At 40.2% G+C, this 15,844-nt stretch overlaps 1 protein-coding gene across 1 annotated transcript in view; it reads left to right on the forward strand.

Annotated features, from left to right (window-relative positions):
- Positions 1-8,729, forward strand: part of RNF182 (ring finger protein 182) — a 46,767-nt gene extending 38,038 nt beyond the window's left edge. The window contains exon 2 of the mRNA XM_070749118.1: positions 7,447-8,729. Within this exon, the coding sequence (XP_070605219.1) occupies positions 7,668-8,408 (741 nt within the window). The 5' untranslated portion in view covers positions 7,447-7,667 and the 3' untranslated portion in view covers positions 8,409-8,729. The remainder of the gene's footprint in view (positions 1-7,446) is intronic.
- The last annotated feature ends 7,115 nt before the right edge of the window (positions 8,730-15,844 follow it).

Here is a 15,844-nt window from a genome sequence, read left to right on the forward strand (position 1 = left end):
CCTCACATCCTGGACATAAATTGTTTCACTTCCTGGCCTCAAAATGGTGTTATAGAGCACTGCACACCAAGACAACTAGACACAAGAACAGTTTTTCCCAAATGCCATCACCTGTTAAACAAATAATTCCCTCCACATTGTCTAACTATCCACTAAGACTATCCACTAACATTGTCTATCCACTCATCCATTAATCCAACATTAATTGGATCATAGCTACAATCCAGCAATCCTAGCATTTGTGATGCTACACTTTCTTTTTTCTTATTTTCATTAGCCTTTGTGATCATTTATAATAGGTTTCTTCAGGCAAAAAAACCTCTAAAAAATAATCATACAATATATTCCTCTGTTGCAGTTTTTAAAAGATTGGTCATTTTGTAAGATCTGCTGGACACAATACGGTATTTGAGATAAGGATAGGTAAAAGCTTTACCAGCAAGTATCAGTTTCTCTCTTATGTTTCAAATGAAGTTTTATGACTTTATCATATTTCCACATATGTTTATAACCCTCTTATATACTATGTTCTGAATAGTGTAACAAAATGAATGGAAGCGTTGTCATTTGCTTCCAAAGAATGAAAGCTGTAGAATACTCTGATTTTGTCTGATTTCTGATAAAGACCCATTTTAAAAATGTGATTCCTGAACAGATATGTGATACATCTGTAGAAAACAACAAATGATCTGGTATTAATTGAACTCTAAATTAATCCAGATCTGCGCATAAAGTTACTGGGCAGCATAATTTGGCTTGCAATTGTAAAACTGACATAATTTCTAAGAATATAAAATCTAAGAAGGGAAGGGGTGATCCAAAGTTTGTTTCTCAAAGACAGGCTGAAATAAAATATTTTATTATTCCTATTGAGCTATACTAATTTTATATACAACATTATTCTGCTTATATATTGCAATACTCCATGTTGTATTACTTCATCCAAGCTCTCAAACCATCTGAAATGTATTTAATCTGCCACAAATAATTTATTTATTTATTTGTTGAATTCGTATGCTGCCCCACTCCGAGGACTTGGGGTGGCTCACAACATATCAAATAAAACATAACAATACATCTAGATCCAATTAATATAATTAAGAAAGCTAAAAGTTCTAATATTATTAAAAGCATTCATTAGCATTCACTCTGTGAAAATACACTAAAACACTCGTTAGTCAGGGGAAAGATGTAATGACACCAGACCTGGCGACATAGATGAATCTTTAAACTTTTTCTGAAGGCAAGGAGGGTGGGGTCAGTGCGAATCTCCGGGGGGAGCTGATTCCAGAGGGCTGCCCCCCCCCCAGAAGGCTCTTCCCCTAGGTCCCACCAACTAACATTGTCTGGTTGATGGGACCCTCAGGAGGCTAACTCTGTGGGACTTGACCGCATGCTGGGATTTGTGGTACAGAAGGCAGTCTTGGAGTTAATCTAGTCCGATGCCATGTAGGACTTTGTAGGTCATAACCAACACTTTGAATTGTGTCCAGAAACTAGTCGGCAGCCAATGCAGTCCACGGAGTTATGGTGAAATATGGGTATGCCATGGGAGGCCCATAACTGCTCGTGCGGTTGCATTTTGGATGATTTGAAGTTTCCAAACACTCTTCAAAGGTAGCTCCATGTATAATTGAGTCCCAGAAGTCCGTACACAGAATTTCAGTTGCCTTACCATTATTGATCACAGAATATCTGTTGGAAACTAGTGTTTTCTATGAGACAAGATTTGAAATATATCATATTAGTGCTGTTCTACCATTAGATATCATATTGTCTCTAGTACTTCTCAGAACGAGTGTTGGGCGAACCGAACCTGCAAAGAATTCCCCACCTCCTTGTTTATTTTTACAGAAAAGGACGCCACAGCAGCTTGCTGCAAGCAAAAGTTCGGGTTCAGGTTCGGCGAACTCACCCGAACTTCACGGCAAAGTTCGGGTGACTTCGCCAAACCCGAACTTCGTTGGGTTTGCCCAACGCTACTCAGAACCCTTCAAATGCATATTGCTTGTATGTATGTAAGCAGTGATGGGCTCCTACGGGTGTGGTCAGGAACGCAGTACCCATAGTAAAATTTGGAGCTGCACCCCAGAGCCCTCAATTTGCCCTGAAAGATGTTGAAACACAATGCATGAGCCACGCCCACTGTGTGGTAGTAAAAATTTTGGTAGCCCATCACTGTATGTAAGTGTTGCTAGTACAGTATTGCTAATTTCTATAACAACCTAATTGCTAATCTAATCAAAGAATCATCTCTGCAAATTCTATAATCTTCATCAACCACTCTTCCTTTGTACATATAGCTAATCTTCAACTTACAACCAATCACCTAACAACATTCAAAGTTTCAATGGCCTGGGAAAAGGTGCTTCTGCCATGGTAAAACATTGGGTTGGCTGCCACTTCCTGCATTTTAGATACTTGACAACTGGCTTTCTTTTATGACTGGTAGCCAAATACCCTGCAAGCATGTGATCACCATTTGCAATCTCCTCTGCCGGCTTCCCTAGAAAGAAAGTGGGGAAGACAACTGGGAAATATGCAAGTGGAGCAGTAGTGGGTTTCAATTTGTTTATTTATTAAATGTATACGCCACCCTTCTCCTCGTAGACCCAGGGTGGCTTAAAGCAAAAAAGCATAATACAAAATTTTTAAAAATATTATTATTATTATTATTATTATTATTATTATTATTATTATTACAGTATTATTATTATTATTATTATTATTATTATTATTATTTATTAGATTTGCATGGAATCCAGGAAGTGATCACCTTGGCGTCCTTAGCAACCTGCCGGTGACATCAAAGCTCCGAACGCCGAACGCGACCCCAAACTTTGCCCGAAGTTTCAAAAAATTTTGGGTTCCTGTTCGGCATACCAAACACCGCAAAATTCGGTACAGACCCGAATTGTGCGGGTTTGGTTCGCCCATCACTAGTCTTTACTTATCATTTCTTTTCTATAAAATTCTTCTTGCACTGAAAGTCACAAAATCGTTTTCAGGCACAACCTAGGTTTATATTTATTGCATACTCTAAAAATGACTCATCTAGCATAATGAGTTTAAAATCTACATTAACCTTAGGTTTGTCACATCACAGTATCCCTGTCATAAAAGATTTTCCAGATTCCCTTTTCCAATAGTACATTAAATGGTAAAAACCCCAACATCCAGTTCCCCTGTTTGCTGATGCTTTGATTCTTACAATCTGTACATCATGACCTATTTTTTTTCCTTTACAAATTACAATTGTGTCACTAAGATCAATTTTAAATTAATGGACTTAACGTTATAATGCTAATGAAAGCTTGGGAGTTTTGTTACTTAAGCTTAAATGCCACTTCGGAAAAAAACAGGAAGCCAACTATAGAGACATCAAGGGAAGTAAATGTGCCAAAAAATGAGGATAAAGAGATTGCGGAAGAGCTAAAGAAATAATGCAGTTTCGTTTTTAGTTTGTTTCTTGCCACCATTACCCTGTTTTCCCGAAAATAAGACAGTGTCTTATATTAATTTTTGCTCCCAAAGATGTGCTACGTCTTATTTTCAGGGGATGTCTTATTTTTTTTTAATGAAGAAGAATTCACATATTATTATTATTATTATTATTATTATTATTATTATTATTATTATTATTATTAGATTTGTATGCCGCCCCTCTCCGTAGACTCAGGGCGGCTCATAACAATAACAAAGACAATGTAAGAACAAATCTAATAATTTAAAAAACACTAAAAAACCCATTATTAAAAGCAAGCATACACACAAACATACCATGTATAAACTGTATAGGCCTGGGGGAGATGTCTCAGTTCCCCCATGCCTGATGGCAGAGATGGGTCTTAAGAACTTTACGAAAGGCAAGGAGGGTGGGGGCAGTTCTGATCTCCAGGGGGAGCTGGTTCCAGAGGGTCGGGGCCGCCACAGAGAAGGCTCTTCTCCTGGGTCCTGCCAAATGACATTGTTTAGTTGACGGGACCCGGAGAAGGTCGACTCTGTGGGACCTAACCGGTTGCTGGGATTCGTGCGGCAGAAGGCTGAACCAATAAAATGAACATTTATTATATACTGTACAGTAGTTGTCATCACAAACCAGCATAACCATGCAAACTGTGAATCCTATCAAGAATTTCTTACTACTACCATACCATTATGTACTACTACCATGTGGGATGTGTTTTAAATCTGATTCATGCAGCGTTTGGGGATGCAATTTATGGACACCAGTGTCATATATGTTCTGTTCAGGAATGCTGCGAAATGAAACATCTCCTGTGTCTTACTTTCGGGGGATGCCTTATATTAGGCAATTCTACGAAACCTCTCCGATGTCTTACTTTCGGGGGTCACATATTTTCGGGGAAACAGGGTATTTGTCTCAATTTGGCTTTTTAATTTGTTAATAACTTCAGAAGAGAAGGATTTAGGGGTAGTGATTTCTGACAGTCTCAAAATGGGTGAGCAGTATGGTCGGGCGGTAGGAAAAGCAAGTAGGATGCTTGGCTGCATAGCTAGAGGTATAACAAGCAGGAAGAGGGAGATTGTGATCCCCTTATATAGAGCGCTGGTGAGACCATATTTGGGATACTGTGTTCAGTTCTGGAGACCTCACCTACAAAAAGATATTGACAAAATTTAACGGGTCCAAAGACGGGCTTCAAGAATGGTGGAAGATCTTAAGCATAAAACGTATCAGGAAAGACTTAATGAACTCGATCTGTATAGTCTGGAGGACAGAAGGGAAAGGGGGACATGATCGAAACATTTAAATATGTCAAAGGGTTAAATAAGGTTCAGGAGGGAAGTGTTTTTAATAGGAAAGAGAACACAAGAACAAGGGGACACAATTTGAAGTTAGTTGGGGGAAAGATCAAAAGCAACATGAGAAAATATTATTTTACTGAAAGAGTAGTAGATCCTTGGAACAAACTTCCAGCAGACGTGGTTGGTAAATCCACAGTAACTGAATTTAAACATGCCTGGGATAAACATATATCCATTGTAAGATAAAATACAGGAAATAGTATAAGGGCAGACTAGATGGACCATGAGGTCTTTTTCTGCCGTCAGTCTTCTATGTTTCTATGTTTCTATAAATGGGTGTTGCATCGGTGATGTCAAATTATTTTGTACAGTTTGCTCCGAAGGGTACATGTTGATTGCAAAAACAGACATTTCACTGTAAAAATGACAGTATAAAACAAAACCATACAGTTGTGAAATCAGAAACGATGGTAACAGCCTTAAAGCTTTGTGGGCTCATGGGTCTTGATCCACTTCACAACACACCTTCTTGTGAATTTTTCTCTGCCCTTGTATTAGCAAGGCAAAGCAAGTTCTTCGTTTTGATTTTATGCATACAAAGCACTTCAGACAGCTATTTCATTACTGCATGATTGATCACTTTCCCGTACTTTCGTGCCTCTCTCCGTTTCTGATAAACCATAGCAAAATGCTGGCAAGGCTATAAAACAACAGCTTGATTTGTGTGCCTCTGGCCATGCATATTAAAGTTAACCATCCCTGGATGGACATGTAAGCAGACCACATGCTCACTCAATATGCACAGTGCTATTTCTGGATTCCGGCTTCCTGCTTAGAGTTAAGGAGTTAATGTTGCTGGCTGGCAGGCTCCTATACAATTCTGACTTTCTTCTGCCTCCATCTAACATTGGGAAGATCTGTCTGTCATAGCCTCTTCTTTCTTTCTTCAATACTTTTTGGATCTTTATCCAGACCTCCTTCAAGAGGTTTTGGAACCAATAAGATTTGCCAACACTACCAAAAATCTGTTTTGGTTTGGCATTTCACTCCCCACTGCCATCCTTCCGAAAGTTTTTCTTTAAATTTCCAACTCTCTCTTCCCTGTTGCCAGTAAGAGTTTTCCTATGGGAAGACAACTAACTGAAAATATAGGTGATCTTTCCTCCTCTCGGCTTCTATCCACTAAAAGATAAATGCATGTATCTATAGGCAACTAGGTGATGTCGATGTTGTGACACAGTGGCAGGATAGAAAAGGAACATTGGGGTTGCAGTGGATATTTCAATTACAAATATCTAACAGGCAACTTATTAAGGAGAAAGTAAAATTCTATGTTTGGGTCTCTTTGGAAATACAGTGATACCTCTACTTAAGAACTTAATTCGTTCCGTGACCAGGTTCTTAAGTAGAAGCAATTTTTCCCATAGTAATCAATGTAAAAGCAAATAATGCGTGCAAACCCATTAGGAAAGAAATAAAAGCTCGGAATTTGGGTGGGAGGCTGAGGACAGTCACTGCCAAAGGAAGAAGGGGAGGGGAGGGGAATAAAAAAAATCCAAAACTTTAAGGCTTAACAAAAAAAAAGAGGGACTCTGAGCCGAGTTGATCTGACCGACGCAAAATGTCCCCTTTTGCCTTTCTGCACCCAGATGCTCCGGGAGGCAACCTCGCGTATGGGAGGCAGCATGAGGGAGTCAGCACAGCGAAGTGGTTTATTCCCTTTCCAAGCGCCCAGAGAAAGGAAAACGCTCCGTTCGCTCTGGGCTGCCAAATCCTCCTTAAGCGCCACCGAAAGGCTCTTCTGGCAGCCCAGAAAAGCCTGAGATGGCCGGGATTAAAGAGGGAATGGCAGAGTCTTCGGAGAGGGGCGGCATACAAATCTAAGAAATAAATAAATAAATAAAAACTGACCAGGCCTTCATGCCACTCTCAAATTTCCTGCGAAATTTTTCCAGGCTCAAGTTCTTAAGTAGAAAATGGTTCTTAAGTAGAGGCAAAAAAAATCTTGAACACCCGGTTCTTATCTAGAAAAGTTCTTAAGTAGAGGCATTACTTAAAGTTCTTAAGTAGAGATACCACTGTAAATTAAAAACATCACTGCCAATATTATAATAATTTTATGTGAAGATGCATAAAGAACAAGAGGCTCACATGGGTTGGGCATAGAGTACCAACACCATTATCAGATAAGTAATGAAGCAGATGATGGACCAAGGGACAGTTTGCTTGGGAGCACTCAATCCTGCAGGTTTGCTCCCTTTGATAAATGTGAAGCCTTTCACGTTTCAATAAATGTGAAATCATGTAAAAGCTGTGCCAACCCTGGTATTCTCACATGCTTTTCAAAAGAACACATTTCTGTAAATAAGATCTCTCTGTGGTTTCTATTATAACTTTATAATTTTAAGAAGTTACATCTGTAGCCTGTATGCAAGATAAGTAATAGTACATTCCTTTGTATTATGTTTTTTTCTCAGAATAAGATTTGTTTTATCTGCGTACAGAAGCTTTTTCCCAACTCTCTCTATCTTTCAGGTTGAGACTGTAACTCTCAAAACCATCAATGCTGAATTACAAGATTGCAAAATAAAGTATTATCAGTGACAGTTTGCAAGATTTTAAATAAAGATGTAAGGATTTTCACATTAATTATGCTTGTTTCTTTTATCTCTGCAGAAATGTCATCGTATATTTAGAAACCCGGACATTATAAAAGGCCCTGAAGAATAAAGCAGATAAATATGAATGAATACCATTGTTGCTTCCCTTTATCTGGGTGGATATAAGTGATGTGATAATCATATTCTTTCAGAGATACACATATATATATATATTTAAAGAAGATAAAGGGCTTGGCTGACATCCTTCTCCAAACGTCTACAGCATATTGAAAAGAAATGACAAGCCTATTGGCAGAAGATAACTTGGAGTCCCAGGGCTCAGATGAGCTTGAATGCAAAATCTGTTACAACCGCTATAACCTGAGACAGAGAAAACCCAAAGTCCTGGAGTGTTGCCACAGAGTGTGTGCCAAATGCCTTTGCAAGATCATAGACTTTGGGGAATCTCCTCAGGGAGTCATCGTTTGCCCGTTCTGTAGGTTTGAAACATGCCTGCCTGATGACGAGGTGAGTAGCCTTCCCGACGATAATAACATCCTGGTCAACTTGGCCTATGGAGGAAAGGTCAAGAAGTGCCTACCGGACAATCCTACGGAACTTTTGTTGACTCCCAAAAGGTTGGCCTCCCTTGTCAGTCCTTCCCACACCTCCTCCAACTGCCTGGTGATTACCATCATGGAAGTACAGAGAGAGAACCCCCCAACACTCAACTCCACCCCGGTGGTGGAATTCTACAGGCCTACAACGTTTGATTCCGTGGCAACGGTACCCCAGCATTGGACCCTGTGGAACTGTACTTCTTTGCTTTTCCAGACTTCCATCCGAGTCCTAGTTTGGTTGCTAGGCTTGCTGTATTTTAGTTCTTTACCTTTAGGGATCTACTTACTGGTATCGAAGAAAGTCACTCTGGGGGTAGTATTTGTCAGCCTTGTTCCCTCGAGTCTTGTTATTCTCATGGTTTATGGCTTCTGCCAATGTATATGTCACGAGTTTTTGGAATGTATGGCTTCTTCTTAACGGCAATCGCAATGAAATAAGCAATGAAACGTATGAAATGGCCATAGATGTAGCGTAGGTAACTTAGTGTATACTTCTCTTTCATATTCTGCTTACGTTCATCCATTGAATAAGAATACTGACCAGTTTTTGTGGTCCTTTTATTACTTTGAAGAGTAAACGGATTGTTTTATTCTGCTCTGTCCTGTTTATCAATGAATAATAACTTTTAATAGACTAAGCAATAGAAAGAAGATGAGTCCAGAATAACTTCTTTAACTAAGGTGCCTGATGCTACATTACAAGAGTGCTTTCATTTAAAATAATTTCTTCGTTTAGGAATACCACTGGCCTTTCTGGAGCGATTTCAGATCAAATATCTATTGCATTAAACTCTGTGTTATTTCTACTGCTGTTTGAGTGATGTTCTTTGGGATGTTATGAACTAGACCTCTCTGCTGCGTTATTAGCTGCCTTGAAATCATAAAAAAGGATTATTAGAGCACTTTCATTAGAATTCCATAGATGTCGACCATCTATGCCATGCCATGGTTGTCCCAAAAGTGCTTTTTCAAGAGGCAATTGGACTTTCTAGGTTGCTTCCCATCACGGTAAAATCCAGCCGCTTCTATCCTGCTCATGCAAACTGGTAGGGCCGACTGTTCAAGGCCTCGCCCACCCACACGGACATCAGGATGTCCCTTTTTTGTGACGATTTTCAGGCTCTGCGCATGCACGGAAAGCTTTGCGCATGTGCAGATGACAGTTTGTAAACACATTTGTGAACCTGTATGGAAGGTAAGTGAATTTCACCCCTGCATCCAGGCCAAGAATTTTCTTCAGCTCTGACTGGACAGTGAGGAATGGAAGGATTCGAATTATTTATGTACAGTGGTACCTCGAGATACGAGTTTAATTCGTTCCGGACCTGGGCTCTTAAGTCGAGCAGCTCTTATCTCGAACGACTTTTCCCCATAGGAATTAATGTAAATAATTTTAATTGGTTCCAGCCCTCAAAAAACTCACAAAGTTAGTCTAAATTATGCAGAAAGACATGTTTTTAATGAAGAAATGTACATGTACATATAAATGAATAATGAAGTTTCTTTCACTTAACTTGTAAACTTTCTTAAACTTTTAAATTTACATATGTTCAACTTCTCTGCCACCCAATCCTGTAGGACAGAGGTCCCCAACCCTTTTTGCACCAGGGACCGGCTTTAAGCGATCAAGAGAGGAATGGGTGAATGAATGGACGGAGGGTGGGAAGGAAGGAAAGAGGGAAGGGACAGGAACAGAGGAAGGAAGCAAGGAAACTTATGAAAGGGGAGAGTAAGAGAGGAATGAGTGAAGGGAGGGAGGGAGGGAAGAAGGTGGGAAGGAGAAAGAAAAGAAGAAATAGAGGAAGGGAAGGTAAAAGAGAGAAAGAAAAAGAGAAAGAAAGAAAGAAAGAAAGAAAGAAAGGGGGAAGGGACAGGAACAGAGGAAGGAAGCAAGGAAACTTATGAAAGTGGAGAGTAAGAGAGGAATGAGTGATGGGAGGGAGGGAGGGAAGAAGGTGGGAAGGAGAAAGAAAAGAAGAAATAGAGGAAGGGAAGGTAAAAGAGAGAAAGAAAAAGAGCAAGAAAGAAAGCTGCAAGCACCCCCCCGAGCCCCCCAGGCCGGCTGCAACCTTTTAAAACACGCGCGCCGCTTCGCAGCTGTCTCCTGAAGCCGAACGCGGAAGTTAGCGTTTGGCTTCAGGAGACAGCTCCTTGGCGCTTGTATCTCGAATTTGGGCTTGTAAGTAGAACAAAAATATCTCTCCCCTCCCAGCTCTTATCTCGAGTTGCTCTTAAGTAGAGCAGCTCTTATGTCGGGGTTCCACTGTATTTAAATAAATCCTTCCATTCCCCACCATCCAAGTCAGAGATGAAGAAGTTTCTTGGATTGGAAGTGGAGCATTTTCAAGGAAAAAACAGAAAGTCCAGTTGCTTCTTTGAAAAATCACCTTTGGGATAGAAATCCATAGGCTTCTGAGCATGGAGTTCAGCTTCTACAGTCAAAAAAGAGAATTGGTGACTAGTGATGGGCGAACCGAACTTACACAATTTGGGTCCGTACCGAATTTTGTGGTTTTCGGTATGACAAACACGAACACAAAATTTTTGAAACTTCGGGCAAAGTTCGGGGTTGCGTTCGGCGTTCGGTCGCCTCGGCTGGCCAGGAAGTGTCATCAAAGCCCCGCCCCCAGAATCCCATTGTGGGGAGGCTAGGGGAGTGGGGGCGGGGGATTCCCCTCTGCCTGCCACCACCCCCTCCCCTTTGACGTCGGAAGGAGGATGGGCACACGCGGCGTCTGTGGGGAGTGTTTCTCCATTGGGAAAGTAAGACGGTGGCAAGTTTCTCGGTGCGTTAAAGCCGCCGCTGAGGTGGTCCCCGCCGAGAAACTTGCCACCGTCTTACTTTTCCAATGGAGAAACGCTCCCCACGCACACCGCGCGCACCCATCCTCCTTCCGATGTCAAAGGGGGGGGCGGTGGCAGGCAGAGGGGAATCCCCCGTCCCCACTCTCCCAGCCTCCGCACCAAAAGCCAGGAAGTGATATCTCCGTGACGTCAAAGCCCCGGCGGGGACCACCTCGTAAAAATAAACATGTTTATTTTTACGTGAAAGGACCGCCCTTTGCTTGCAGCGCCACTGCTGCATCCTTTTTTGTAAAAATCCGTAAAAATAAAAAACGATGAGATTCCGGGAGTGGAACTTTGACGTCACATAGCGTTCGGAGTTCCTTTTGGATTTGGCCGAACTTTGCATAAAGTTCGTCCGAACTTGCCAAACCCAAACACCGTTGGGTTCGCCCATCACTATTGGTGATATCTCTATACCAGATGACTTAAGAGAAGTCGGGGGGGGGGGGAATAACTGTAAGAAAAAGATGGATGCTTGGATATTTAAAGAAACTCATACAGACCCTTCCCTTCATGCAACCAGCCCCCCCAAATTCCATAGTACAATTCTACTTGTGGCAGGCCAAAGTCCCTAACTCAAAACAATAGCTTTGGACTGACACAGGAGGCTGCAAAAATCCACTATCTTCAGGCATTATACCATCGGTAATCCTCTGCTTATTTTTCTCCTCAATTATTTTCTGTCTGCAGGAAAGCAGAATTGATTTCACAATTGATTTCACAGATGGCGATTTATTGCCATTGTTCGTTATTTTTTCGCTCCAGTAAGTTTGTTTTTGGCTTTTCAACATCTCATGACGTGAGCATTTGCTTTCGGAGTTTCATACATCCACACAATATTCTAAGCAATATTTTTTGTTTTAAAAATAATTAGCATCCATTCTCATTCCATTTTAAATACTGTACATCTCCCACATTTCTTTTCCTCTTAACATCTGTCTTTAATCTTTTCTCCTTATCTTATCACTATTTTAATTCCAGCAAACAAAGATGTGGTCACTTCCCAACTAAATATTTCTAATATTAGTATATTCACTTATTTCCTAAACAATAATCAAAAATCAACTTATAATTTCTTTATTCTCTTTTCCACATCATTACTTTTCCTTACAAAATGTTTTTCAAAATTGCATATTTCAGCTTTGTGGCAGCTTATGTCGCCTAAGACCATAGGAAAAGACAAACTTCCCATGGTGTTAGGAACTAAACCTTCTATTCTGGCCCCTTGGAACCTATTTTTACAATCCGACCAATCAGGTGTTTACAATGGGGTGTCCCTATGACCTTCCTGCCAATCAGCTTAAAGCTCTGTTGGGAGAATTGGCACTAGACTTAACGTTGGGTGTCACCACAACATGAACTGTATTAAAGGGTCCTAGCATTAGAAAGATTGAGAATTTAGAATTTTAGGGGCTTGCTAACTTGGGGAGGGGAGCTCCATCTCTCCCCTCTACCCTCCTGGCAGTCCCCCTTTGCTTCGCTCCCTCCATGGGGGGGGCTTAGATCCAAATTCAGACCCTCGGGCATGGAATATTTGGCGCTGACTGCAGACTGTGCGGAGGTTACAGTCCCAGCTTCCAATCTCACCAAAGGAGGAATCAGAAGTCCGCCATTCTTCATTATTTTTTTTAAAAATTATTTATTTATTTATTAGATTTCTATGCCGCCCTTCTTTAGGTGACTCAGGGCGGTGTACAACATTAATATAACAATATATTAAAAAATCTAATACTATTACATAGTAGCTTGTGTATTTTTCTTTCCAGTTGCGACCATATGGATTAAAGCCTTTGGTCTTTCCGTACTTGCACTGAACTGTGACACACAAACATGGCACATTTTTTTCTACCCTGACCACATGACATGAATCAGAGAATTTTGGAAACAGGGTAAAAATGGCAATATTTGCCCTCATTCCAACACTTTGCATCACGTTATTCAGCCTCTTTGTCAAACATTGCAATTGATTTCCTCAAAGGCAGTGAGATGAAAAAATCTAATAGGTTTTATAAAGTTGGAGATTGTCCTTGGACAGTGTTGGAAAGACAATAACTGAGCAGATTTGGGGTTAATATAGGTTTTTGCTGACTCAAGGATGGTGGATAGCACTTCAGCCCTGCAGTGGGGAAAGGCTTTTTGTTGTAACGAGTGGTATAAGGTTGAGGTAGAAGAACGAGAAGAAAGCACAGATGGAGGCAAAAAAAGGAGGAACACATTTAGAAGATTTCAGCCAGAAGATTACAACATAGGGAGGATTTCCATATTGACTATGTACAGCAGTGTTTTTCAACCAGTGTGCCGCGGCACACTACTGTGCCGTGAGACATGGTCAGGTGTGCCGCGAAGATCAGAGAGAGAAAGAAAGCAAGCAAGAGAGAAAGAAAGAGAGAAAGAAAGAAAGAGAGAGAAAGAGCGAGCGAGAGAGAAGAAGAGAACAAGAGACAGAGAGAAAGCAAGAGAGAGAAAGAGAACAAGATAAAGAAAGCAAGAGAGAGAACGAGAGAAAGAAAGCAATAGAGAGAGAGAAAGACAGAAGGAGAGAGGGAGAGAAAGACAGAAGGAGGGAAGGAGAGAGACAGAAAGAGAGCAAAAAAGAGAGGAAGGAAGGAAGAGAAAAAAGAGGGATGGAGAGAGAAAGAAGGAAGGGAGAGAAAGAGGGAGGGAGAGAGAAATAGAGCAAAAGGGAGGAAGAGAGAGAGAGAATTTTTTTGTCCAAACTTTTTTTAGCCCCCACCCTCCCCCCGCTCAATGTGCCCCAGGGTTTCGTAAATGTAAAAAATGTGCCGCGGCTCAAAAAAGGTTGAAAATCACTGATCTACAGTATACGTGTCAAACTCATGGTGTCAAGTTGCCGTCACAATGTTCTCCCCATTCGCGGAGCCGGGGCGGGCATGGCCTGCACATGACACATCTAGCCCACAGGCCGCCATTTTGACATCCCTGGTCTACAGAATGCAGGGTTTGCTCGGCACATATCAAACAGAATAATGCACTAAGTGTCATAAGCAAAAAACATGGTTTCAGTTTGCAGGTAGAAGATTTATGATCGAGAATGTAATCGGATTGTAATAATACGAGTTTAGCTGTATAATGATAATTTGCTGTTTTGTAAACTAAACGTCAGTAATATTTAGATCATTTTAAGAGATTTCAAAATACAAGGGGGTCATTGGGGGGTCATACATCATAGGATGAATGAGAAAAAGCAAACAATGCAAAGAAGATTTTGGATAATATCCTAACAGGAAAGAAGACCAATTCTAATTTTCAATCAGAAACACTTAACTGTAATATAAAACATTGGTAATCTTGAAATAGCCATTATATCAGTGTGGGAAAATGTCGGATATAGCTTGCTCTTCCTGTTCTGTTGAAATCACTGGTTGTTAAAGTGCTTTTATCTCAACTGATACAAAGCAACACCTCCCCCCAAAGCCTAAAGATATGTTAATTTTGCCAATTGTTAACAGCATTAAAACAACGATATATTAATACTACTAATGTATTTGTAGCAATGCATGTATGGTATAGTCAGATGAAATCCCCTGGCCAGCACCAGTAAACCACAAAGAATTATCCATGGCTCCACTATAAAACAAAGAAAACCACTCAAGAGAAAATGTTTTATACTGTCTGTGACGTGTATATATATAACTTGCTTATGTGTATATATGTCATGAGGATTTTATATATTTACAGGGAATTCCTATTCTGATTGTTCAAGTTGTACTGTTTCATAATAAATTGATTCTTCATGCCAATTAAACAAAAAATTTCTTTAAATTAATTTAATGAAATTAAAGATAAACATGCACCATTTCTGTAAATGTTTATAAGTTGTGGCTGGCAATGATAGTAATTCTTGGCCTATGCCTTAAGAATTTATGTTGACACAGTATCATATTTTTCATGTTTCAAAATAGTGCCTTAAAAACCAATTCTTTACTTCCTTTAAAAATGAAATAATAAGATGTTAAATTAATACAGGTAGTCACTAACTTACAACAGTTGGTTTAATGACCATTGGTAGTTGCAACGGCATTTTAAAAAGTGACTTATGGACATTTTTCACATTCATGTCCATTGCAGCTTCCCTGTGGCCAAATAATTTACATTTGGATGCTTGACAAAGGGTTCATGTTTATGACGGTTGCTGTGTCCTGGGGTCACATGAGCATCTTTTGGAGCCTTCTGACAAGCAAAGACAATGGAGAAACCAGATGTTCTCAACAGCTGCTATTAATTTAAGAACTTCAGTGATTCATTTAACAAATATGCAAGAAAAGTCGTAAAGTGAGACAAAATGTAGTTAACAAATTTCTCACTTAATGACACAAATTTTGGGCTCAATTGTGGGTCGTAAGTTGAGGACTCCCTGTAATGTAGCAATCATTGTACTGTACTTCATTTCAAGTCATCAAAGTACTTTGCAAAATGTTACAACTCTTTAAACATAATATCACTGAACTGAATAAATTCTTCTCCTATCCACTGAATCATTGCTGTAAGCCGCCCCAAGTCTACGGAGAGGGGCGGCATACAAATTTAATAAATAATAATAATAATAATAATTATTATTATTATTATTATTATTATTATTATTATTATTATTATTAATTGGATTTGTATACCGCCCCTCTCCGGAGACTCGGGGCGGCTAACAGCAATAATAAGACAGCGTACAATAATAATCCAATAATAAAAACAATTTAAAACCCATTAATATAAAAACCAAACATACATACATGCATAAAATTGTAAAGGCCTAGGGGGAAAGAGTATCTCAATTCCCCCATGCCTGGCGGCAGAGGTGGGTTTTAAGTAGCTTACGAAAGGCAAGGAGAGTGGGGGCAATTCTAATCTCTGGGGGGAGTTGGTTCCAGAGGGCCAGGGCCGCCACAGAGAAGGCTCTTCCCCTGGGTCCTGCCAAGCGGCATTGTTTAGTTGACAGGACCCGGAGAAGACCCACTCTGTGGGACCTAATTGGTCGCTAGGATTCGTGCAGCA

This window comes from Erythrolamprus reginae, chromosome 3, assembly GCF_031021105.1.
Source record: "Erythrolamprus reginae isolate rEryReg1 chromosome 3, rEryReg1.hap1, whole genome shotgun sequence".
Classification (NCBI taxonomy): domain Eukaryota; kingdom Metazoa; phylum Chordata; class Lepidosauria; order Squamata; family Dipsadidae; genus Erythrolamprus; species Erythrolamprus reginae.